Below are 23,299 nucleotides of genomic sequence, written 5' to 3'. Positions count from 1 at the left end.
TCGAGTGTGGGGTTAGGGGAGCATTAGTTTCCCCTCCCTACCCATCATTCTGGTTTGTGCTATGTGGGGGTGTCTGCTGGAAGAATGGGGCAAGACAAACAGAGATCTCACAAAGTTCCCTTAATGGAAACCACTAGAGGATTTCCTGAGAACACGCCAGGCATTCTAGGGAGACAGAATGTGGAGCCCACGTCCTTGTAGGCAGGACTGACCTGGTGGTGTACATCTGGGAGGCACGGCTGACACTCAGTTAGAGACCTCGGATGAGGCCTAGACCAGCCAGCGGCTGGGAATGATTACGCAGGATTAGGAGGCCTGGCTCCAGCCAGTCTGGGAGAGACCCCCAAGCAGGGAGGCCCCGGAGGAGCTCTCTCCCCCCTCCCCCCTGGTTCTTCCCCCACAGAAAACAGCTTTGCTCTGTCTGTTTCAGGAGACAATTGTAGCCATAGTTCTCACACAGAAAAGACCAGAGATCCCAAACCCTTCTACAGGGTTCCAGAAGCCCCTTCTTAGGTTGACAGGGAGACCTTGGTAAGGGAGCCCTGCTTCAGAGAGCGAATCAATCTCCCAGCCTTACAAAAGGATTCTTTCTCCCCAGAGCCTTCAGGACGTCTTGCATTCTCACTCTTGCTGGCAAATCTAAAGGGAAACTGGGACTTTAGGATATCAGAGGAAATGAGATGCAGGTGTCATCATTTAGGAATATTTCTGACAGGTTCCTCATATTTTCCCAACTCCTGGTTAAAAATGAGGAATCCGCCCTAACCAGTTTGTTTCAGTTGATAGAGCGTCGGCTTGCAGACTCAAGGGTCCCAGGTTCGATTCGGGTCAAGGGCATGTACCTTGGTTGCAGGCACATCCCCAGTAGGAGGTGTGCAGGAGGCAGCTGATTGATGTTTCTCTCTCATCAATGTTTCTAACTCTCCCTTCCTTTCTGTAAAAATATCAATAAATATATGTATTTTTAAAAAATGAGAAATGCTCTATCTCTCCTCGAACTTCTAGAATTAGAAATGTATGTGTGTGGGGACTGGGGTGAGAGAAGGGCGATGTTTCTGCTTTTTCAAACAAGAGCCCTATGTGTTCCAACCCACTCCAACATAAGAGAAACGCTAAGGCACAGGAGGGTGAAAATGGCGGGGGCCAGATAAGAGTATGTTGAGCCTGAGTCCATACTGAGAGGTCAGTGAGTGGCTCATAGCAGACAGCAGGTCAGGCAGAGCCTAGGCATATGTTCCGGTGACCTACGCCTCTGAGAGGTTATGAAGACTCTCAGGGGAAACAGGGATAAAGAGGCACCATCCTGTCTTCCCTAGGCCAAGAAGAGGTGGGAAGGAGTGTGTGTGTGAAGGCCCTTTAATGCTTTTGCTTCCTTGGGAGCACACAGCTCAGACAGGAGGGGACCCATCACTCCCAATTCGAAGTGAGAAAACCCAGTTGACTGGGGAGACACCTAGTGGACAAATAAGAAGTACAGAAACAAAGGCAACGAGAAAAAAAAAATTTTTTTTTTCCAGTAAAACTGGGAAAGGCTCTACAAAAAGTTATGCCTGCATCCACTCAAGTGGCCAGAGGCAGCATTCCATACATTCAGTGTCCAGGAGGCAGGCCCTCTGGGCTCACAGCTTCCTTCCATGGCTCTCTGGCCAAGCTTCCACTTTCATGACAGGGCCCTGATGTGTCAGAGCCAAGGACCGGGGACCCAGTGATAGTGAGTGCCATCACACAGCAGCTCCAGAGGGGGAGCAGAGGAGCTTGGCACCCAGCATGTCTCCCTTTGGCTCTGAGAGCCTAGGCTGGAATTTTGGCAAAACGTCTCCTTCAGGATCAGGGTTCCTGACTTCACTACTTTGAACTCAACTTGCTCATTCCCACCGAGGGGCCTCTCTATTTACTTTTCCTTCTACCTGGATCCCTCTTTCTCCAGATGTGCACATGGCTCAATACAAGTTCTTTAGGCCCCAGCTCAAATGTCTTCTGTTCAGACACCTTTTCAGACCTTCATCTAAACTAGCTTGTAAGCACTATCGCATCACTATTTTATTTTTCAGATCGCATTTTTCACTACCTGAAATTATGTTTTGTGTGTATTTCTCCACTAACTTATCTTGTCCTCTCACCAGACTGCATTTTCAATGGAAGGAGGGACTTCATCTGTCTTCAGTGCTGTATTCCCAGCATCTAGAACAAAGCTTGGCACACAGTAGTTTCTCAAATATCTGCTAAACTGAATTCTCACCAGGGGACCCTGCCCTAGGCGAGGCCCCTCACACTGAGAAGGGCCCATAGTTTAGGACCACAGGACAGAGGCAGTCCTAGCAGAGGGCCAAGAAAAAGGCTAAGCCCCAGCCTGTCCTGTCAAGCTCATTCCAGTGTCCTACTCTGTACCTCCTTCACCTTGAAAGGTTGGAAGGGTCTGGCTGATTGGGGGCCTCACCAGAGCAAGTTTCAGAGTTCTGGGGGACAGCCCCCTTTTTTCCAGAAGAGGACTTCTTGGCCGCCAGGCCATTGTCATCCTTGATCTTCTTGAGCCGGGCCTTGCTCTTTGGTGGTATGGAGAAGGTGAGAGAGCTCTTGTTGAACTCAAGTGGGAAGACGCCTACGTCTCCATCAAAACGGTTCTTGGACACCTGCAGGTATCGTTTCCCCGGCCCCGTTACCAGCTTCCTGTCCTGCAGGATCAGAACATTGTCCGCTTCCTGGCTTGCCTGAGGGACAGGGAGCAGAGGGAGAAGGAGCAGTGAGAAGACATATGAGGGAAGCAGAAAGGAAGGCTGAGCATGTAGGAAGAAGTGGCAAGAATGGGGAAAGGAAAAAGTACTTTCCCTTTTCATCAAAGCTTTTTGAACTATTGACCATGACACTGGGGCCACTTGAGTTTTTCAGTTCCTTAGCAATCTTGCTACCATCCCCAGATCTTGTACCTGCTCTGCTGTTCCCTCTGCTTGTAACACTTCTCCTGCACAGCCCATTACCCCACTTATCCCGTTTCTTGTCATTGAGGCCTTAGTCTAAATGACCATTCTTGATCCCCATAAATAAAGAAGGCACCACCATCTTCCCACGTCCGTGTTCTTTTCTTCCCCAGCTCCATGTTTGTTTCATCGAAGCACATGGTCTGTGCTCCTCATCCTGTATTCCCTGTGCCCAGCCCAGGCCTGGCATGTAATAGGCATTCAGTGTACCTCGGAAGCTCCAGGATTGGGCTGGTCCTGCTGCCCAGAAGGCCCTCCCTTTTAGTTATTAAACACCTACTATTGGCCAAAGGTCAACCCCACCTTTACTGACACCTCCTCTAAAAAGTCTCCCCAGATACCCCAGGATGACTCAGATTCTTTTCTCTTTGTTTCCCAAGTACCTGTACTACCCATCATAGCTTTTGTCACACTGAGTTGTAATCACTGTCTCACTGTTTCCCCCACTAGATGATGTGAGCTTCTGGAGTAAGAAGGGCAAAGGACCAACAATTATTCGCCTTTATATTCCTCATATCATGGCCCCAGCTGCCTCTTCTGGATGAAGTCCAGATGATTTAAGGCTGACTGAGGACTATGCATGGTCACAAGTGCCCCCTCTCCTTTCCAAAGCTTAGGCTCCTCTAAAGGTCACTTACTTTGGCTGAACCAAAAATGGATGCTGTCTGCAGTTCCTTATCATCATCCTCCTTCCGGGGATGAATGACCAGTGTCACATGGCAGCAACTGTCTGTCGCAAACTTCCGAAAAGCCCCAACGATGTAGTCTTGAGCTGCAATCCTGCACCCACCCGAACAAAGCAAAGAGGTTATCAGATATCAACAGGACAAGAATATACACATACTCTAGATTCATTCATATCTCCACCAAGCACCACAACGCCACTCCACTTTTCTTTACCCACGCACTCACACTTAGGTCCCTGTCCATACTTTGTCTGCACACGTGTCAGAAAACAAGAGAGTACAGTGTGTGTGCCTAGGGGCCAGCTGCCCAAGAAGACATGTGTGTTCAAGTGGGTTCCAGATAGACAAAAGGATGTCACCTGTCTGTGGACAGCTGCTCGTGACCCATCATGAACTGCAGATTGTCGATGACTACATGACAGATGTCATAGACGTAGACTGCATGCTGCATTGTGTCTATGACAGTCCTGGGGAGAAGAAGAGGCAATGAATTCAAGAGTCAATTACAAGTAGTCTCCCATCCAACCCAGGCAGAGAGCCAGCATTCTGAAAACCCCAGGGTCTGTTCTCCTGCCCTCCCATTCTCTGAAAACCCCAGGCCTGGGAATCTTACCTGATGCTCTGTTGCCCATGGAAAGTCATAAAATAGAGGGGCAGGTCCTCGAAGCGGTCGGCCCACTCATCGTATTTGTCCAGTTGCTCTTCCAGCCGCCCCAGAGCGAACTGTGTTAGCATGATCCGAGCTAATCTCACGTTGCTGATCTCAAAGCTACCCCACAGCGTGTTCACTCCCTGGGTACATAAATCCAGGGCATACTCACTGATGAATGTCGTCTTTCCACTGCCTGTGGGCCCTGCAGGGAGGTTGAACACAGACTTGGGTGAGGGAGAGAAGTCCCACCCTTGAAACCAAGACATGGAGCAGGGCCTCAAAGTTGGGAGGAAAAGCCGAAACAGGTTTGGCTCAGTGGATAGAGCGTCGGCCTGTGGAATGAAATGTCCCGGGTTCGATTCTGGTCAAGGGCATGTACCTTGGTTGTGGGCACATCCCCAGTAGGGGGTGTGCAAGAGGCAGCTGGCAGATGTTTCTCTCTCATTGATGTTTCTAACTCTCTATCCCTCTCTCTCTCTCTGTAAAAAAATCGTTAAAAAAAAAAAAAGTTGGGAGGAAAAGCCTCAACATTTACAGCAATCCAAACCCACATGTCACCTGACCCCCTGCCACCACCCAAGCAGTGACTTCCCAAAGGGTAACCTGTAAAGACTGTCAGCTCGCCCTTCCGATGTCCCTTCAAGAGACGATTGAGGTCTGGGAAGCGGCTCCAGCGAACGCCAGCCACCTGCTCCACGTTGGACAGCTCTCCCAGCACCTCCTCCCGGAGCTGCCGGAAAGACACAATGGACTTGTGCCAAGCGGGCAGGGCAGAACGCAGAATCCGAGAAAGATTTAAGCCTCGGTTTAGGGCCTCCAGGGGACGGGGATGCTGGTCCCCAGGCCGCACCAAGGAGCACCGCTTGGGGTTCAGTTTTCGGGCAAACAACTTGGCAGCTTCCCAGGACCGAAGGTCATCCCCAAGCCAGAGCACGATCCGTCGGAACTGTTCGAGGTAAGGGAGTAAGGCGGGGGGCAGGCAGGCTGTTCCTCGGGGAAGGGCCAGGGTGGGCAGCCCTGTGGATTGGTTCAAGGCCAGGCAGTCCAGCTCACGACTCGTCAGCACCACCTCCACATCTCGACGGCCGATCAGCGGCAATCCAAACAGATTGTGGTAGGCACCCGGCCGGGGGATGGTGGTCTCCACATAGCGCACCCCGTCCCCTTGGCCTTCCGCCCCCAGGAGCTTTAGGCCTCGCAGTCCCAATCCGCCAGGGGAGAACCAAGGGAAGACAAGGCTTCGGGCGGGCCGCAGATACCGCACACTGAAACGCTTGAGGGTGTCGTCCGTCACTTGGGTAAGGCCAAACATCACCCGAGCCAGCTTCGCCTCCTCCGCGTCAGGCAGTTCCCAGAGAGGTATCGCTCGGTCCCAGATCCTCCGGATCTCCTCACTGTCCTCCGCTCCCGGGCCTTCCCCGAGCAGGATTCCCTCTCTGTCTCCGTCCCCACGCCCTTCCACGCTGGCCTGGAAGTCCTCCCAGCTCCCCTCCGCGAGGCTGGTCATGCAGAGGAAGCGGCCGGTGGTCTTGTTAATGAAGAGGCTGAAGGAGGTGGCGGCGCCGGCCTGCTCCTTGAGCTGCGCGGCTCCCAGAAAGGGGCTGGGTGCCCGCAGGCAGCTGTGGCCGTCCTGGAAGGGGATCCCATGCGCCCGCAAATACTGGCGGATTTCAGTTGCAGTCACAGGCAACACGGGCGCCTCCGGGGCTGGCAGAGCCTCCTTCCTGTACCGCCTTCGAGGGGGGCCTGGGACCAAGCTCCGAGGCAGGCCCCTCCAGCCCGTCCACTTCCCGCGCAGGGACAGCAGGAGCCGGAGGGGGGACACGCTTCGGAGAAGGACCCACATTCCTAGTCAAACGGAGGAAGCCCCTACTTCAAAAATGCCCGAGGTGCCTGGTACAGGTACCGTTGGTCATCAGACCCCAAGGGCTCCCTCTGGGTGGCTTCTCCGTTTCTTCACACTTCTCCCTCATACACACCTCTCTGGATGCTCTTGGGCCCCTCTACATTGCTGCTTCTACCCAAGGCCACCTGCACGATCCTTTCCCGTCTCGGTCCCTGTCTGGCTCCTTTACAGCTTCTCCCATCGCAGCCCCTCACCGACTGTGGTTTCTCCAGATCTCGTCTCTGCCACTCCTGCCCTCCACAGGGTCTCTGCGTCGCCCTCGAGTCCACAGCCCTCTGCGTCCTTCCGGAGGCCCCTCAGCTCTGGATCCCCAAGTAGTGGCTCTCTCCGCGGCTCCTTCCCTCGGAGGGAACAATACGACCAGGGCGCCGCCGAGCGGCCCCCGCCCCTCTCCGCCCCCCACGCGTGTCCTCCCTCCGGTTCACCCGCGGGGACCTCCGCGCTCCGACCCCCGGGCACCGGGTTAGCACGCTCGGCCCATGACTTTCGCTCGCAACGTGGGTCACTCGCACGCGCCACCCGCCAGGACCTCGGAATCAAAACTCCCCGGGAGCTCGCGCCCCCGGAACCGGAAGCCCAGGTTAGCCCCGCCCCCTCTCCTCCAGTCGGGGCACGGCGGGCGGCCCGGGCGCGCGCAGCAGGCATGACGGCGCGCGGGACCCCGAGCCGCTTCCTGACCAGCGTGCTGCACAACGGGCTGGGCCGCTACGTGCAGCAGCTGCAGCGCCTGAGCTTCAGCCTCAGCCGCGACGCGCCCTCGTCCCGCGGCGCCCGGTGAGCCTGCGAGGGACGCGGGGAGAGGGGGGGCGACTCCCGGCGGAGGCCGCCCGGGTCAGGGGTCACCGTGCTCCCTCTTTCCGGTTTTCTCAGGGAGTTCGTGGAACGGGAGGTGGCCGACTTCGCCCGACAGAACCCGGGGGTCGTCATCTACGTGAACGCGCGGCCGTGTCATGTGCCCAGAGTCGTGGCCGAATACCGTGAGTGGGCCGCGCGGGGGCGGGGGGCGGCCTGCGGGGCAGCGGGGCAGCGGGGCGGAGCGGGCGGCCCGTTTCCCTCCCCTCGTCCGAGCTCTGACCGGCCCGCCGCCTCTCACCCCGCCTCCCTTCTGCCAGTGAACGGGGCTGTGCGCGAGGAGAGCCTCAACGCCAAGTCGGTGGAGGAGATCACGGCGCTGGTGAAGAAGCTAGCGAGCCAGTCGGGCCTGGACATAATCCGCATCCGCAAGCCCTTCCACACGGACAACCCCAGCATCCAGGGCCAGTGGCACCCCTTCACCAACAAGCCGACGACGCAGGGCGGGCTGCGCCCCCGAGAGGCCCAGGATCCTGCCCCGGCCCAGGTGCAAGCGCAGTGAAGAGTTGCTCCAACTCCGGTCTCAGTGAAGGTGGTTGGTTCCTCCTCGTTTGGTTCAGGGGGTTACAGCCCAGACAGACAGATGGAGCCCACGAAAGAGAAAGTTGATGCCAAAACTTCTGCTTGGGACCAAGAGCTACCTGTTTCTTTTTGGTGCCCACTGAGGGGCAGTGACTTTGTGTCTCTTAATCATCCAGTTGACATTTCGGAAACCTGGGAGTCTTCTAGGCTCTTCCTGGGCCCTTCTTTTGGAAATCCAAATTGATAATCGTGATCTCAAGTCACAGTGAGGGATGTCAAGGCTGGCTTCTGAAGAATCTCTGATGTCCTATTTCTGCATCCACTGAGCTAGAGAGAGCTAGCACCTTCTCTGCTGTGAACCTGGCTCTGGGCCAGGCTGTATGACTGTGTATCCATTATAAACCTGAGATTAATAAACCTGCCCACAGTCACACTTTTCTTACTTCAACATGTTTTAAGTATAGATTTTAAGCACAACCCCACTTTTCATTATCATAAAACCAGAATTGGGGCATATAATAACCTTTCAGGATGCTTAATATCAAAGGCCATGTAATTAATCTAGGCCTGACCCTTGGAGAGAGTGATTCTCAGGGTCACTGGTAAATGGGAGCATCTTGTAGGTGTTTAGCTAAAAAGTGGGGAAGATGGTGAGGATAAGAGGTAGAAGGTAAAAACCTTAGAACCCTTTATATGAATTCTTGAATCACTCTACTTTTGTCATGCCCTTAATGCCATGGTCAATTACTAGTGAGAGCCATAACAAAGGGCAGCCAGGATGGAAGCTGAGGACCCCATTTCCTCTGCAGATGGTTTTGTGGGGAGCAGACCTAACCCTGCAGCACTTCTCCATAGACTCGGAAGCCTGTCCCCTGGTGACCAGAGGAAGGCCAGTTGAGACCAAGCAGACCACTCATAGTCGTGGGGAAAAGAGGGTATTTATTAACCACCAGGGGGTGGAGGAGCGGAGTCCAGACTCCCCACTGTCACATGCCCATCCCACCCACCTGGGGGTTGGGGGGGGGTCGGGGACATTCCTAAAGAGTATAACCATCTCACAATAAATACATTCATTGTGGGGGAGAGGTGGGAGAGGATGGGTGAAGGGCAGTAAAAATCCGTGGGATTCCACGTTCTCGGCTACAAAAATAACAGTCATCCTCACCCAAGGGGATGGGGGAGCTCAGGATTTGATTGTCCCGTTTGGGCCTGGAGACTAAAGAGGCCACTGGACCCTAAAAGTGCCCCGGTGAGGTAGGACAGGGGTGGAGCCAAGCATCCAAACTCCCAGCCTCTGCCCTTTGCATAGTTCCAGGAACAGGCGTCATGTGCCAGGAGAGTTATCAGATCTTGTTTCCTCCTGCTCTGATCTAGGGATCGCAAATGCTCGGTCCCCAAAAGGGAGGCTGGCTCATTGAGTGCAGTGTGGCTGCGCGTCCTAGGGAAGTGTCTGCCAGGACAGCTACACCAGAGAGGGCTCTCTCTTTGAAATGTCCAGGGACCAAACCTGATGACAGGCCTGAGGCAGCAAGAGGAGGCTCAGAAGGTGCATGTGAGTGGAAATGTCAGCATGTGTATGGGAGGGACATGCCTAGAACTCTGCCTCTGTCGCTCTTGAGAGTGACGAAGGGCATGGGGGGAAAGGGGAGGACTGAGGCATAAGGGCTGCACATTAAGGGAGGAGAGTGATGCAGTCTTACCTCCCAGCGCTGGCCTGTTCCCAAGTTCTTGACAGAGGTCACCGTAGGGGGCCGGGACTAGGGAAGAGGACTCGATAGGATGGGATGTGGCAATTGGGAGGGAACCCAAAGCCCAGAAAAAGGGGTGAAGTAAATGCACCAGAAGGTGGGGGTGGGGTGGGGGCCTGCAGCCCAGCTGGTAGGCATTCTTCCATGTGTGCATGTGAATGTACGTAGGGCTCAAGTGGCTCTTTTGGCTGCAGAGGTCTTGCCTGGTGTCAGGACCATCCAGCACGGGGGCCATGCAGAGGATGGTGACATTGAGGCCATCTGGACCTGCGGGCCCTGCCTGAGAGAAAGAGAAAGGATTTGAGCAGAGGAATGGGGGCCTCTCCTCCCACGTGCTCAGGTCAAAGGAAGAGGACCTGGGGCTGAAGAACCTGAGGGAGCACCTACCTCTGAGGAGAACCAGTTGGCCTGGGCTGCTCACAGATGGGTCTGAGGCTGAGGGGACTTTGGCTGGGCCTGGCTCTGGCCAGCCCTACAGGGACATCAAAAGTTAGAAGAGTCTGGAGGTGGGGGATGGGGGGCGGTGAGGGCAGGGCCGTGTTGGAAGGCAGCAGCCCAGCCTGGGCAGACAGGCTGGTGGGGAGAGCATCTGTCCCGGGGCGCTGGGCTCAGACCGAGCTCTCATCCAGGTGCTCTACGAGCTGCGTGTGCTTCCTCTTCTCCAGAATGCGGCTGAGCTCCTCGGCGAAGGAGCAGGGCCCTGCGGGCGCCCCGTTGTTGTTCTGCCTCAGGAGCATGTAGCTGTTGCCATTCATCCTGCGCAGCCGGCTGGGCAGTGCCACCAGCCCATTGGTCAGCTCGGCTGGCGGGGGCGGCGGGGGTGGCGGAGGTGGGGCTGGGGCTCCTTCCCCCGGGATGATTTGGAGACAGCCACTCTCCAGGCCGCCAGCCCCTTCCCCATCGTCACCCTCATCTTCCTCTCCTGGACACTGGCCGGAGACTGTCTGCAGCTGCACGGCAGAGCCCCCTGCCCTGCCAGCCCGAGCCAGTGAGTATTTCCGCCGGTGCCCTCGTCTGCCGCCCCGGAGACAGGCCACGTAGAGGAGGGAGGAAGCCAGGATGAGGCAGAGGCCGCCAAGGGCAGCGATGGCCAGCACGTAGAGCAGCCTCACATCAGATGCCAACTGTGCCCCGGGCAAGGCAGGGGCTTGCGGAGCCGGGGCAGGAGTGGCGGGCCGCACCACGAGGCTGTAGGCGGTCAGCAGGGTGCGGAGGCCGTTCTCCTCGGCGAAGCACTCGTAGCTGCCACTGTGCTCCGGCTGTGTGTCTGTCACCAGCAGCCCATCCACGCCCACGCGGTAGCCGCCCTGCCCATCGCTCAGGCCCACGCTCCCGTTGAGCCGCCACGAGGCCCGGGCCAGGTTGGATGGCTGGTCACAGGGCAGGAGGACATCATCACCCCGGAGCACAGTGCGTGTCTTCACTGGAGGTGGGGGCGGCCCTGGGGAGCGCAGGGGACGGACAGGAGGAGCAGTCAGTGCCTGCCCATCCTGGGGAAGGCACTGGAGATGGCCAGCCAGATGGCTCACTGCTAGGTCCCCAGCACCAAGCATAGAATCTGGAATCACAGTGACAACTGGCCAAGCTCCGCATTTTTGCTCACACAGAAGGCACACATTGGCCCTTCCCTGTGGTTTCAATTCCTGCCATCTGCTGGTGACGCCTCATCTCTACCTCCTGCACCGAGTTCTCTCCTGGGCACCAGACTTTACTGTCTCCCACCTGCTGGGCAACCACTTGAGCCTCTTGTACACGTCACAGGAGCTAAGGCTAAAGCCTCTGTCACAAACTACACCAAATCTTTTCCTCCAGTTGTTACCACTGTGCGTATCATTACCAGCTACCCACATGCTTCCCTCAGAACCCTGGGAGTCACCCTGGCCTCCCCCTGCCCCCACCCCCACACCTTTGTATAACTCTCACCCAAGATCCCGCTTATGGAATCTATCCCAGACCTGTTCACTCCTCTCCTTCCCCATCTGCTGGCCCACTCTGCTCCCCATCTAACCTAAGCAGCAGGGGGGTGACCTTTTAAAAACATTCAACTGGTCATATCACTCCCCCGTCTTAGCATGGTGCCTCCCCACTTCTCCAGCCTCTTGTTGCTCAAACACACCAAGCTCACTCTGGCTGCTGTTCCCTCTACTTGGGTGCCATCTCTCTCTCAGTGGCCCCCACTTGCCTGGTTAACTTAAGGGGAGAGCATTGCAGTGATCAAAAGCACAGACTTCAGTCTGACTGTTGGGCACAGGTTCAAATTCTGACCCTGCCGCTTAGTACCTGATTGATTTCGGTCGGTTTACTTATTCTCCCTGTGCCTCAGAGAGGCTGTCCCCTTGGGGGAATGATGATGATAATAGCACCTCTCTACGGGAATGCTGAGAGAATAAATGGGATTGTGTATGTGAATGCCCCGCACATAGTAAGTACTCAGTACGTATTAGCTATGATGGTTAACTTTGGTTCTTCATATATCATCTCAGTCATCTGATCCTTCTTGGGGAAGTACCCATTATCCTTCAAACCCTTGTCATTGCTGTAATTATTTCTTTTGTAACAAAAACCAGTGGAAATACTTGTAATTAATTGTGTGATTGCCAGTCCCTCCTCCCTCCACTTGGCTGTAAGCTCCGGGAGTGAGTATGTTTCCTCATTTATAATTCTTTTGGGCAACAAATGCTTGTTGAGCATTTACTCTGTGCCTGAATCCGAAAGCACACAGACTCATCCATTCAGATACATACATGTCCATAGATACAAGTCGTGTAAATGGTGAGGAGGACAGCAAGACCCACACACACGCACGAACATCACGTACCTGTGTCCCTGTTGCCTTCACAGCCTCGGTTTCCTCTCTCAATATCCTGTATCAGTGCTGTCCTGGAGACAGAAGACCAGGACTCATGAACAAGGGAACTGGGGCTTCGGGTCCCCCAGTGGAGGGGTCAATAGGCTGTTACCAAGAACTGGTTCCCACTCGCCCTACAGCTGGCAGGCCTGCCTGTTCCCCTCGGGTTCTGAGTCCCCAGGTACATGGGACCCTTGCATCCCCTACCACTTCCCACCTGCTACCCTGAGACCTGTTCGCCATGATGGTGGTGGTCTCCATGCAGGCATGAGTGCTGGGGGCCCAGCCGCAGTAAGGGTCCCGGGCCAGGATGCAGTCGTAGCAGGAGCGATAGCGGGAACAGCTGGACAGTGGCAGTTGGATGACTCCACTAGGAGCCCCCACATAGAGGCTATGCTGAGAGCCAGAGAGGACAGCCAGTCAGCAACAACCCCACTCTCACTTACAGACACGTACACAGCCAATGCCCAGCCTCCCCAACCCCCCTATTCTGGCAAGACCGTTTTGAGGGTCACGAGTCAGAGGTTACCTGCTTCGGAGAGATGACCAGATTCTCCACAGATTGGGGCTCCTTGAACACTTGTGTCTCTTCGATAATGTGCATCCCAGAGCCCAGGACCACAGCCTTGTGGATCCAGCCATCAGCTGGGATGAAAAGGGCAGGTCAGATCCCAGCAATGGAATCTGCTCTTGGCCCCCTGCGGTAGCCTAATGGGACCAGCTCGGGAGTCATGAGGTCAGCGACAGGATTCGGCCAGTAGCAGTGGGCCCTCAGGACATTGGGAACTCTGGGCTTGTCATGGCAGGAATTGTTAAGAAGCATTAGAGTGATCAGGGTCAAATGTCATTGTAGTTGGTGACAGGAGTCAAAAGTCTCCAAAACCAAGTGTTCACTAGGGGCCAGTAGAGAGTATTCACTGAATAATCAACATCAATGGTTACCAGGGTTTTTGTGACCAAGGGTCATCAAGGGACTAGAGGTCAACAGGGATCAAAGGACAGGTCAGCAGTCACCAGAGGGCTCAGGCCAGGGGTCAGAAGCACCTGTGCTCAGAAAGAGCAGGTCATAGGTGGGTCCAGCAGGCGTGGTGACAGGTGTCCCTGTGAGGTGTGTGTAACGCACACTGCGCTTGAGCAGCAAGGGCCGTCCGCGTGTGGGCACCACGGGCCGAGCCATCAGTGGGTGCAACTTCACAAAGTCCAGGACCAGCGATGGCAAGTCCTGGGATGAGTTGTAGCCTTGACTGCGCAAGGAATCTGTGATGCACTGGGGTGGGGGACAGAGGTGGTGAACGTCAGGCCTCCCCCCAAGGATCCTCCTCTCCCAGGGTTTTGTCCTCCTGCCTGTGCTCCCCACAGGCCCAGACCCTCCAGTCCCTCCCAGGAGGGGAGCTGCCTACTGAGCACCCTACCCCAGGCCTGCTCCCTCACCGAGCCAGGCCGGGGCTCCGGCACCCCACCCTCATAGCGGCCCCAGCGCCGGACACCGTCCTGATACTCCATGTAGGGGCCTGCAAAGACAGCTTGCACCTCCGTCAGGTCATAGCGGCAGATGGCTGAGGCCTCCAGGGTCTTCCTAGGGATAATGCACAGGGGAGAGAGCTGAGTCACACTGAGCGGAGCCTGCCTGTCTGCCACCTGCCCAGCCTGCAGCCACTGTTATCCTGGTTAACCCCAGCTCCAGGCCCACAGGGCCTCCTGCGGGTCAGTAGGCCGCTGTGGCCTCCAGCCCCAGGCCAGCTAGACATGCTTGGAATTCTTTCTCTGCAGCCAGACCTCCCCGCAGTGGATCCTGTCTTATCTTCAGCAACCTCTGCTCCAGCCCCTGTGCCGTCCCCCGTTTCCTGCCTCCCCACTGTCCCTGCACTGACCACTGTGTGGTCAGCGTGAAGGCCGCGTAGAAGTGTGTGCGGGCGGAGGTGTCGGCATCCAGGCTGCAGACACCACGCAGGGTCTCGTACTGTGGGATGTGGCAGATGAGACGCGCCTTTAAGAAGGAGGTCCACTTCTTCTGCAGGATCTTCCTCCCTCCCAGGTCTCCCTGGAGAGGCAGGAGGGTGGGGTCAGGGGCCAGGGTCAGTGGTTCGGCCTCTATACCCTTGCCCCAACCTCAGTCCTACTCACTTTGCACACACGGGCCACCCGGGCCACCCGGTGGCTGCTGCGGCTCTGAGCGAAGCTGCCCGAACCCTCCTCCGCCGCGCGCTCCGTGAAGAAGTAGTAAACCTTGTCATCGTCCCCCACCACGCTGGCCTCGCTCTCCCGCACCAGGATGGAGAACACAAACTCGGCATCTGTGGGTCGGGCAGTTTCACGTGGCTTCAGAGACATCTCACGTGGCTTCCCCCTCCCACCCTGGCCCTAACCCCTCACTCAACAATACACAGGTATCGGCAGGCTCACCTGGGGACTTGGGGACAGGATGGTCAACTGCCCAAGGGAATGAAGATGAAGACACAGTCCCTGCCCCCATCACCCTGAGCCTCCTCCTCCTCCTAACCATTGAGCCAGTGCATGGGCGCCTCCTCAGTCCTCAGGGAGTGCGGGTGGCGGCTCCGGCGGATGTCCGGAGTGCTCCGGAATTCGTACCGTGTGGCTGTGTAGAGGCCTCCATCTGGGGTAGGGACATGCCCAGGCAGGAGACATGTCACATACAACGAGGCACATGACACCCATGGTGGCAAGTCCATCACACAGCATGCATGTGGATGAGGGAGGCGTGGCGGGGAGAGCACGCTCACCGATGATGAGGCCTGTGAAGCCCCGGGCTGGGTCATAAGGACACTTCTCCTTCCCCTCCTCGAAGCTGGTTGGCAAGGTGAAGGCCTCGGCGTCCTGGGGGGAGGGGAGTTCAGAGGCAGGGGCCCACGGGCAGACCAGTCTGGGGTCAAGGACCCATGATCATGCCTGGGACAGGCGCACTCACAATGGCTGCGCAGAGCGGCTGGAAGGCGTGAGTCCCACACGCGTAGAGGTGGGTGGCGTTGAGACGCTGCAGGAGCCGCACATGGTTGAAGCACTCGGTCTGTGGGAGAGGTAAGGGGGGAGGGGGTGTGAGCCCTGGGCCTGCTTAGAGGCCTCTTCCATTGGTCCAGCTGGGTAGCCTGGCTCTTTTTCTTTCTTTTAAAAAAAATATATTTTATTGATTTTTTACAGAGATGAAGGGAGAGAGATAGTTAGAAACATCGATGAGAGAGAAATATCGATCAGCTGCCTCCTGCACACCACCCACTGGGGATGTGCCCGCAACCAAGGTACATGCCCTTGACCGGAATCGAACCTGGGACCTTTCAGTCCGCAGGCTAATGCTCTATCCACTGAGCCAAACCGGTTTCGGAGGTAGTCTGGCTCTTATCCCCACTCACAGGACTCACAGTTCTTTCTAAGATCCCAGTGCCCAGAACATAATATTCCCTGGAACTTGCTCTCCTTTGGCCTCCCAAGGGCATGACTCCTGTTCTCCTCTCTATTTTTATTTTTTAGTATTTTAAAATATATATATATATATATATATATATATATATATATATATATATATATATATATATTGAGTTCAGAGAGGAAAGGAGAGGAAGAGAGAGATAGAAACATCAATGATGAGAGGGAATCATTGATGGGCTGCCTCCTGCATGCCCCCTACTGGGAATCGAACCTGCAATCCGGCAAACGCCCTTGACCAGAATCAAACCTGGGATCCTTCAGTCTGCAGGCCGATGCTCTATCCACCAAGCCAACCAGCTAGGGCCCCTCGATCTCATATATTACATTATATACTCTACCAGCTTCTCCTGCACCATCAGGTCAGGTACTCTCAGGCTCTCCCTACCCTACCATGCTTCTCTCACATCTCAGCAATGTCCCCCAATCCTGGAGCGCCCTTTGGGAGTGACCCTGCCATATCTATCCTCAGGCTCCAGCCCTCTCTCCACCTGATATTTCCAGACACATCAGACTCACCTTGTCAGAAAGCAAGTTCATCCCCTCCTCCCTCACCTGCACCTTCCCTCCTAAACCTGCTCATCCAGTCTTTCCCTCCTTTCTTCCTCCCTGCATCCTACTCAGTCCAGAAACCAGGAGTCATCGTTGCTGCTTCCCATTCCTTCACCCCCACACTCAGACCTGCTCCCTGATGAAATGGCCCTTTGTCCTAAATGTCTCTGGACTTGGTTCACTGCCCCTACCTGAGTCCAAATTACCACCAGCAACGCTTCCCTGAATTCCTGACCGCACTCCCAACCACCCATCACTCTTTATGAGAAAATGACTTATTTCTTCAACGAATAGAGAATATGTGCACACAGTGTTCAATTCAAAAGGTACAAAGGAATATGTTGTAAACAGAGTCTCCTTGTTATCCCTGTTGCTTCAAAAGAGACTGCTGTTACCATTGTCTAGAGTTTCCTTTCAGAGATATTCTACCAATCGGCATATTCTTGCAACCCACTTTTTTCCAAGGCAATTTTTAAAAATCTAAACCAGATCATGTCCCTGCTATATTTAAACAGCCTTCAATGGCTCACGGAGTCCTAAGCATAGGGTCCGACACGTTCCTGTCTCTGCCCCTCACGCTGGCCTCACCCTCCTCCAGCCACACTGGCCTTCTCTGCCCATCAAATGCCTTAAGCTACTACCCTCTTGACTTCTTTGCCTTGTTAATGGCTCCTCCTCCTGCCTGTTACCCAGGGTTTGAATCCACACAGGTGTCTGTCTCATCCGGCTCCCTCACTGGGTGCAGTATTTTGGCATTCATCCCTCCTCTGACCCACACCACGCCCCCAACCTCCCTACTGCCTTTCCAGCCTTCAGACTCCATTTTAATCCATCTGAGGCCTGGGGCTGGATAACTATTCCTATAGTAAGTAATGCTTCCTCAAGATGTTTACATTTGCCAAAAAACCGGTTTGGCTCAGTGGATAGAGCGTCGGCCTATGGATTGAAGAGTCCCAAGTTCGATTCCAGTCAAGGGCATGTACATTGGTTGCAGGCATATCCCCGGTAGGGGGTGTGCTGGAGGCAGCTGGTCAATGTTTTTCTCTCATCGATGATCCTAACTCTATGTCCTCCTCTCTTCCTCTCTGTAAAAAATCAATAAAATGTATTTAAAAAAAGATGTTTACATTAATAAAGGCAGGGCGGAGGAATTCTGTAGTCAAATAAGTTGGAAACCTACCTTTACCGGGACTTCTTAGATCCTTAAGGGTGTTGCTATGCATTATGGGATTGAGCTTGCAGCATTTCCCAAACTCATCTGACAATTAAGTCCCTCTTTTGAAAACTAACGTTCCCCAGCATATGTTTTGGGAAACATTTCCCAAAACATATGCTGGGGAACGTTAGTTCCCCAGCATATGGACCCAAAGCGTGGTCCAGAGACTAGCAGTGTCAGCTTCACCTGGGAGCGTGTTAGAATTGCAAAATCTTGAGCCTTCTGGGTGAGGGTGCCCGCTGTCCCGGAATAAGATCCAAATCCCCAGCTGGGCGTTTGCAGCCCTTTGTGACCTGGGCCCCACCTGCCTCCCAGCCCCATTTCCCGTCCTCGCTGCCCCAGGAGGCAGCCTGTGATGAAAGCTCCAAGAGGCACCTCTTCAAACACAGCTGCCCCGGAACCAGTCCTGACTCGCTGAGTCAGGATCCCTGGGTCAGTGCACCTCGGGAATGCATATTTTTAAAAGCTCCCCAGATGGATCTGTGACACAGTCAGACAGGGGACCCCTGCAGACAGGATACTGGGTCCCTGAGCTATTCCTTGACCAGAACCTCATTTTTCTCACCTCCAAAATGGAGAACAACACTATTTCACAGGGTAATTTTAGAATTAGGCGAGATAATAGCTGTCAGTACTTACCAGAGATTAATTATTGTTATCATGATAGTTATTTGGGAGCCCAGAGGAAATTAAGATGCCATCACAGACCAGGCTACTAGGTCACCAGATGTTTGAATTAGAAGTGCTGTGCCACTCCAGAAGCACGTACAGTGTTTATTGTGGTTGCTGCAACTGACTGGCTGATGGTTACCTCTCCGTCTGTGTTCTCAACCCTCACATCCCTGATTGAGGAGGAGGAGGGAAGGAGCTGGGGACGGGGGAAGACCACTTACCTGATTGTTTTTTCCTTTTTGATGACATTTGCTTTGCATCTCTGGGGAGGCCTCCCAGTGGATCTGGAGGGGGGAAAGGGAGGAAGGCTGATGCAGTGACCCTAATACCCTTGCCTTTCTCTATTACCTGTGAGACCAGGTGATGGGACCCCAGGAAATGGGGGGAATTGGGGTGGGGGTTTCAGGAGGAGCATTGGGTGTAAGAGAGACCTGGGCTGGGAAGGGCAGAACCGTCTGACCAGGGAGCTAGGGAAGGCTGCAGAGTTTTCGGGAAATTGAGGTCCCGGGAGCTGGCTGAAGCGGGAGACCCTCTGGGTGGTCCGGGTTTCAGGGGCTGACCTCTTTGTGAGCCCCGTCTCCTATGTCGCGGGCGTTGAGAGAGAACAGGGCGCCCCGGGCGCCCACCAGCAGCCTTGCTGAGGCCTCTTCCAGCAGCAGTGTCGAGTAGTTCTGGGCGGGGCCCTTGAAGTGCCGGGTCCCAGAGAGCTCTGGGGAGAGCAGGAGCTGTGAGCCCAGTTCTTGGCCTGCCCCCAGCCCCAGCCCCAGCCCCTGCTGCCTTCTGAGGTGGGGAGCTGGTCTAACCTTCATAGGGGATAGTCATCCGCGGGGTGGCATCTAGCTCTCTGGATGGTCTTCGTGGCGAGGGTCCCGGGACTGCAGTTGCTGTGAGGACACTCAGGAGAAGGCGCCAGAGCCTCCCCCACATCTTCCTGGGGAAGCCCAACAAGACCAACAAGACCCCCACGGGGAGCCAGGGCCAGAGTCAATGGGCTGATGGGAAGAGTAGTCCCAGGGGTCAGAGTCTAGGGAGAGCACTTGGAAGGTCAGGGGTCAAGGGGCCAGGGAGGGTCCTGGAATTGGGGGGACATGGACTCATAGGGTTGTATGGCCATGGAATCCAAGGTCAGAGGTCAGAGGATCCCACGCTGTCTGTCCGCATCAAATACAGACTCCATGGTGAGAGGGAGCCGGTGGGTCATAGAGGGGTTGTAGGTCACTGATGGGGTTTCCCTGCCTGGACAGCGGGGCTAGTCCGGGTTCTCTGAGATCTGGTTTCTGAAGGGAAAAAAGAAAAAAAAAAGAAAAAAAAAAAGAAACACTAGGAAAAAAGCCCTTTGATCTGTGTGTGGGTGGAAGGCAGATGACATTACCCCAGACCACAGGGAGCAGTGACGGGAGCTGGCCAAGCCTCCGTAGAACTCCCACGTCAGGACTGACCGTCATTCTGACCCAGGAAGCCGGGTGGAACTCGGCCTCTTTACAAGACCCTTGACTCTCCCAACCCGAACCCAGTTCTCAGCCCTTCTCTGACCAAGTCGGAAGCTCAGCGAGACTTCCATCTTGGTGGAGCTCGGGTCCTGGGGGACAATGCCTTCTGCTCCCAACAATGAGACCCAGCTGGGCAGCAGCTGCCCGGGCTGCCTGCGGGGGTGCTTTGTGCAGGAAGGCCCGGGCAGAGCCGGTTAATGGGTCTTTGTTTATTTTGTCCTGTTTTTTCCTCTTCCCGGGCCTGAGAGCTCCCTCTGGAATTTCTCTTTAATTAGACACTTCTCCTCAGCATTCCTCTCCGAGGGGGTGCACATCTCCGCCCTGCCCGTTCGAGTCTGTACTGCGCCCGCTGCCCAGGCATCCGCACATGTCCCTACCTGCAAACAGCCACTCGCAGGCATGGGGGCATCTGCCCGCCGGCTGCATGCGGGTAATGTCTACGCAGGAGGCTCCAGTGGGCAAGGCCAGTGAACAGGCGTGAGCAACACGGAAAAGGCAAACAATGGGATCCCTGAGCTCTTGGCCACCTCCCCAGGCATCGCTTGGAGACTGTTCCCACACCTGCACCCTCCTCCGAGCCGCCCAGCCGGGGACCGGGTGGGGTGGGTGGCCTCCTCTGCGCCATGTACAGGTCTGGTCTCCGAGAGGCTCCCGGAGACTTCCTGAGCTGGGCTGTGTGTGGAGGAGGCCTGACCCGCCCCCCCCATCTCATCAGAAGCTCACAGACAGGGGTCACTGGCCTCTCCTTCCCCTTCCAGGTCAAACATTAACTATGTGGCCTTGAAGAGAGGGGAGGGACCAGGAGCTTGCCAGAGGAAGAACGGGAATTTGGAGCGTTTATTCAAGAGGTAAAGGTCAGCACTGTAGCGGGCAGAGCCCAGAGCGGGAGAACGGCGTGTGAACAGAGAGAAGAGGGTCCCTGGACCACAGAAAGGGCAGCCACTCCTGGCTCAGGGGCTGGGGCAGCAGGAAGCCCGAGGCACACTGCCCGTGCTCCACTCCTCCCTGCAGAGGCACACCTGTTTACCTTTGGGGCCTCTTATTTGCTTAGTGCAGGAAGGGGGGGGCCCTGGTGAGGAGGAATTGGTTTCTAGGATTGGGCCGGAGGAACACAGCCCAGGTCAGAGGAACCACTCAGAGTGTGATGCATGGCACACTCACACAGGTTTACACAGAGTCACGTGTGTCCAGAGGAGGGTGACTGCACGCAAACAGGTACATACACATATGCAGAGGAGGGCTGTGAACACATGCACTCAGGAGAGCCATGCACACACACATTCACAGGAAGGTTTGCGCACACAGATGTTCACGGAAAGGCCCTACCACATGTATTCATATGTATTCACATGCAAGGTTATCATTACATGCCCATTCATTCAGCAGGTCACACAGATGCTACAAACCCACATATGTGCATATGAAGAATGGTACACCGTTCACGGTGGGTACCGCACATGTACACATATGTGGAGGGACATGAACACACACTCTTTGATACAGTGGTTCAGGCACTGTCATGTTCACAGAAAGTTCAAGTACATGCACGTTCACAGTCCTCACACACACCATTACACCTAGGCAAATGTACACACAGATGTACAAGCATACGTACATACAGGGGTCTGATTCTCAGGGCAGGCTTGGAGGCTGCAAGTGTCCACGGAGGGTGAGATTAAGAGCAGAACCCCAACTTGCTCTCCAGTGTCCCAATTCTAAGGCCAGACTGTGTGTGTGAGATGGGGGGAGGCTTCTGACCTCAGATGGGATGGGTTCATGAGTCAAGGCTGCTCTGCAAGGGAGGAAAGGGGCCCCTCGTTTTAGTCCAGGAAAGACGGAATGGAACAGCTAACTCGGCACTCCTCTCCTGCCCTGTACACTGCAGCTCTGGATGTGGGAGTTGGGCCTAAACTGTTGGGAGAGAGGGCGGGGTTAAGGGGCAACAAGGCTTCAAGGTCTCCAGTCCACACCCCACACTCCACCCCTGGTTCCACAGTTTGGGTGGCTCCCCAGGGCCAGCCCCCCTGGACTCTGATCACCTTCCCACTAAGGCAGGTCCTAGGGCAGAGGGAACTGAGGAGGGGAGACCCCTCCCCCGGCAAGATCAATGTAGGATCGGCAGGCTCTCAGTCTTCGTTCCAGAGGTCCACCTGCTTACCTCCCCCCTGCCCAATGCGATGGCGGTCTCTTCTGGCCCGAGAGCCCCTCCCCGATGCCTCCTTCCTCCACCATCTCCTCCGGAATTCTCTCCTTTCCTCGGGTCTAACCTCAGTCTCTGTTGCTGCAGCTCGAGGACAAGCTCTCCTGTCCCTCCTGACATCAGGAGACGTGACCCAGATCCCGAGGACACTGTCCGCCAGGCGGCCCCCGCCCTGCGCGGATCCCCGACCCCACGTTCGCAGGTCTGCGCCCAGCGCGGCTGGAGGCCCGGCCCGCGCCCCTCGCCGGGCTTTCTGAGGGCCGGGGGGCCGCGCGGGGAGAAAAGCCTGGCCCAGCCCGGAGGGAGGGAGGGATGCGGGGAAGGCCTGGCCTGGCCCCTGCCCGCCAGAGCCCGAGCACCTCCGCCGCCCGCACTCCCGGCCTCTCTCACCTTCTGCGCTCGGATCCCGGGCCATAGAGACAGCGACGCACAGCTCCGCGGCCCGAAGCACCAGCTGCAGGATCAAGGGGCCGCGGTCAGACGCGGGGCGGGGCGGGGCGGGGCGGAGCCGGGTGGGCGGGGCCCCGGGAGGCGGGGCCGCCCGGGGAAGGTGCCGGGCAGGTGCTGCGGTCTCCTTTCACTCCCCCACCCTGCACAGCGTAAAGCCCAGGCTAACAAACAGCGCTCCGGCCACTGGCGCCCCCGCCCCCAAGGCCCGCAGCCCCAACACTGCCCCCTGGCGGTAGCCTCCCTACCCCCAGAGCCGTCAACGGCTTATAGTCCGCCTCTCCCTTCTAGGATTTCTTTCCCCCCCACCCCCATCCCCTCTTTAAACCTCCTCTGGGGGCTTAAAACTCCCCCAGAGCCGGAGAGCCCGAGGCCTGTCCTCACTCTTGCCATCCCCTTGTGCTCCCTGCCTTGAGGGCCACAGTACGTGAGACCAAGCATTGGGGCAGCTCTGAACAGCTCCAGGTCCCCATCGCCTGGCCCGTCAGCCGGACGTCTGGGTGGGTGGAGGTCAGGTCTGGAGGGATGAAGTAATAGCTTGACCATAAGTGTACTCAGAAAATGCCGTTGTTTTTATTTTTTAAAATTTTTTATAAATAAGCCACAATCATTATTTGTACCTGTACACTCAACCAAATCTTAACTGGCGTGCACCTCCTCAGGGACTACTGGGTCTGAGACGCCTGCCGTCCCTTTCAGCTTACTCGGGACCGTTCAGTGAACTCCCAGGCAGTGCGGTAGCCTGTCCCTCCTAAGCTCAGTCATTTCACTCAGCAGCAATCTGGGAAGCCCTCTCAGAATCAACGCCCATCTCCTTTCCTTCAACCAGGATGGTCCTCCCACACCATCGTGGGCCCTTCAGTTTCCCCTCAGTTGAGGCCATTCCTCCTCCCCACCACCTGTTAAAGGCCTTTCTAGGGTTTGACTCAAACCTGAGCTCTAGCCATGACCTGGCCTGATCCTCTCTCTCTCTCTCTCTCATCCATGACAGTATTGACACCCTTGTCCTCAAAATGATGAGGGCCACAGGGACATAGGTCACTGACTCTTGCACGTGCCTAGGAGTCTGTGCTCTGGAAGGGCAGTGGGTGGGGG

General features: G+C 55.8%; 3 protein-coding genes across 8 annotated transcripts; 1 reads left to right on the top strand and 2 right to left on the bottom strand.

The window, feature by feature from the left end:
- Positions 1-1,487: 1,487 nt before the first annotated feature.
- TWNK (twinkle mtDNA helicase) lies at positions 1,488-6,755 on the bottom strand. Its single transcript, XM_084903368.1, has 5 exons — positions 4,917-6,755; positions 4,275-4,515; positions 4,021-4,128; positions 3,614-3,755; positions 1,488-2,708 (listed from the first exon to the last, which is right to left on the bottom strand). The coding sequence occupies exons 1-5, from the start codon at positions 6,157-6,159 to the stop codon at positions 2,394-2,396; spliced, it is 2,049 nt and encodes a 682-aa protein (XP_084759494.1). The 5' UTR covers positions 6,160-6,755; the 3' UTR covers positions 1,488-2,393.
- Positions 6,756-6,788: 33 nt separating this feature from the next.
- Positions 6,789-8,034, top strand: MRPL43 (mitochondrial ribosomal protein L43). The gene is made up of 3 exons (XM_084903369.1): positions 6,789-6,993; positions 7,090-7,196; positions 7,332-8,034. Exons 1-3 carry the CDS (start codon positions 6,863-6,865, stop codon positions 7,571-7,573), a joined length of 480 nt encoding a protein of 159 aa, XP_084759495.1. The 5' UTR covers positions 6,789-6,862; the 3' UTR covers positions 7,574-8,034.
- A 480-nt stretch (positions 8,035-8,514) lies between these two features.
- Positions 8,515-22,357, bottom strand: SEMA4G (semaphorin 4G). Of its 6 annotated transcripts, none has more exons than XM_084903366.1 (16): positions 22,148-22,351; positions 18,871-19,344; positions 18,628-18,776; positions 18,289-18,351; positions 15,116-15,214; positions 14,931-15,024; positions 14,690-14,803; positions 14,314-14,483; positions 14,061-14,230; positions 13,621-13,765; positions 13,234-13,456; positions 12,719-12,834; positions 12,422-12,585; positions 12,160-12,221; positions 9,729-10,782; positions 8,515-9,621 (listed from the first exon to the last, which is right to left on the bottom strand). In XM_084903366.1, the coding sequence occupies exons 2-15, from the start codon at positions 18,992-18,994 to the stop codon at positions 9,950-9,952; spliced, it is 2,526 nt and encodes an 841-aa protein (XP_084759492.1). In that variant the 5' UTR covers positions 18,995-19,344; positions 22,148-22,351; the 3' UTR covers positions 8,515-9,621; positions 9,729-9,949. The 6 variants fall into 6 exon arrangements, with proteins under 6 accessions (XP_084759492.1, XP_084759488.1, XP_084759491.1 ...); XM_084903362.1 differs by lacking the exon at positions 22,148-22,351 and adding an exon at positions 21,316-22,137; XM_084903365.1 differs by lacking the exon at positions 22,148-22,351 and adding an exon at positions 21,177-21,233.
- Between the last annotated feature and the right edge of the window lie 942 nt (positions 22,358-23,299).

Source organism: Pipistrellus hanaki, assembly GCF_964339955.1.
Source record: "Pipistrellus hanaki genome assembly, chromosome: 14".
NCBI classification, from domain to species: domain Eukaryota; kingdom Metazoa; phylum Chordata; class Mammalia; order Chiroptera; family Vespertilionidae; genus Pipistrellus; species Pipistrellus hanaki.
The sequence above is the reverse complement of the archived record's forward strand: the minus strand, read 5'-3'. Positions and strand labels throughout refer to the sequence as shown.

Coding starts and splice junctions, on each gene's coding strand:
- TWNK (XM_084903368.1), bottom strand. CDS start 6,159: ATGTGGGTCCTTCTCCGAAGCGTGTCCCCCCTCCGGCTCCTGCTGTCC. Junction 4,129..4,274: donor CATGGGCAACAGAGCATCAG/GTAAGATTCCCA, acceptor TCTTCTCCCCAG/GACTGTCATAGACACAATGC. Junction 2,709..3,613: donor CCATTTTTGGTTCAGCCAAA/GTAAGTGACCTT, acceptor CCTGTCCCTCAG/GCAAGCCAGGAAGCGGACAA.
- SEMA4G (XM_084903366.1), bottom strand. CDS start 18,994: ATGTGGGGGAGGCTCTGGCGCCTTCTCCTGAGTGTCCTCACAGCAACT. Junction 18,352..18,627: donor GAGACGGGGCTCACAAAGAG/GTCAGCCCCTGA, acceptor TCCCCCCTCCAG/ATCCACTGGGAGGCCTCCCC. Junction 10,783..12,159: donor TGAAGGCAACAGGGACACAG/GTACGTGATGTT, acceptor TGCGCTCCCCAG/GGCCGCCCCCACCTCCAGTG.
- MRPL43 (XM_084903369.1), top strand. CDS start 6,863: ATGACGGCGCGCGGGACCCCGAGCCGCTTCCTGACCAGCGTGCTGCAC. Junction 6,994..7,089: donor CCCTCGTCCCGCGGCGCCCG/GTGAGCCTGCGA, acceptor CGGTTTTCTCAG/GGAGTTCGTGGAACGGGAGG. Junction 7,197..7,331: donor CAGAGTCGTGGCCGAATACC/GTGAGTGGGCCG, acceptor CCCTTCTGCCAG/TGAACGGGGCTGTGCGCGAG.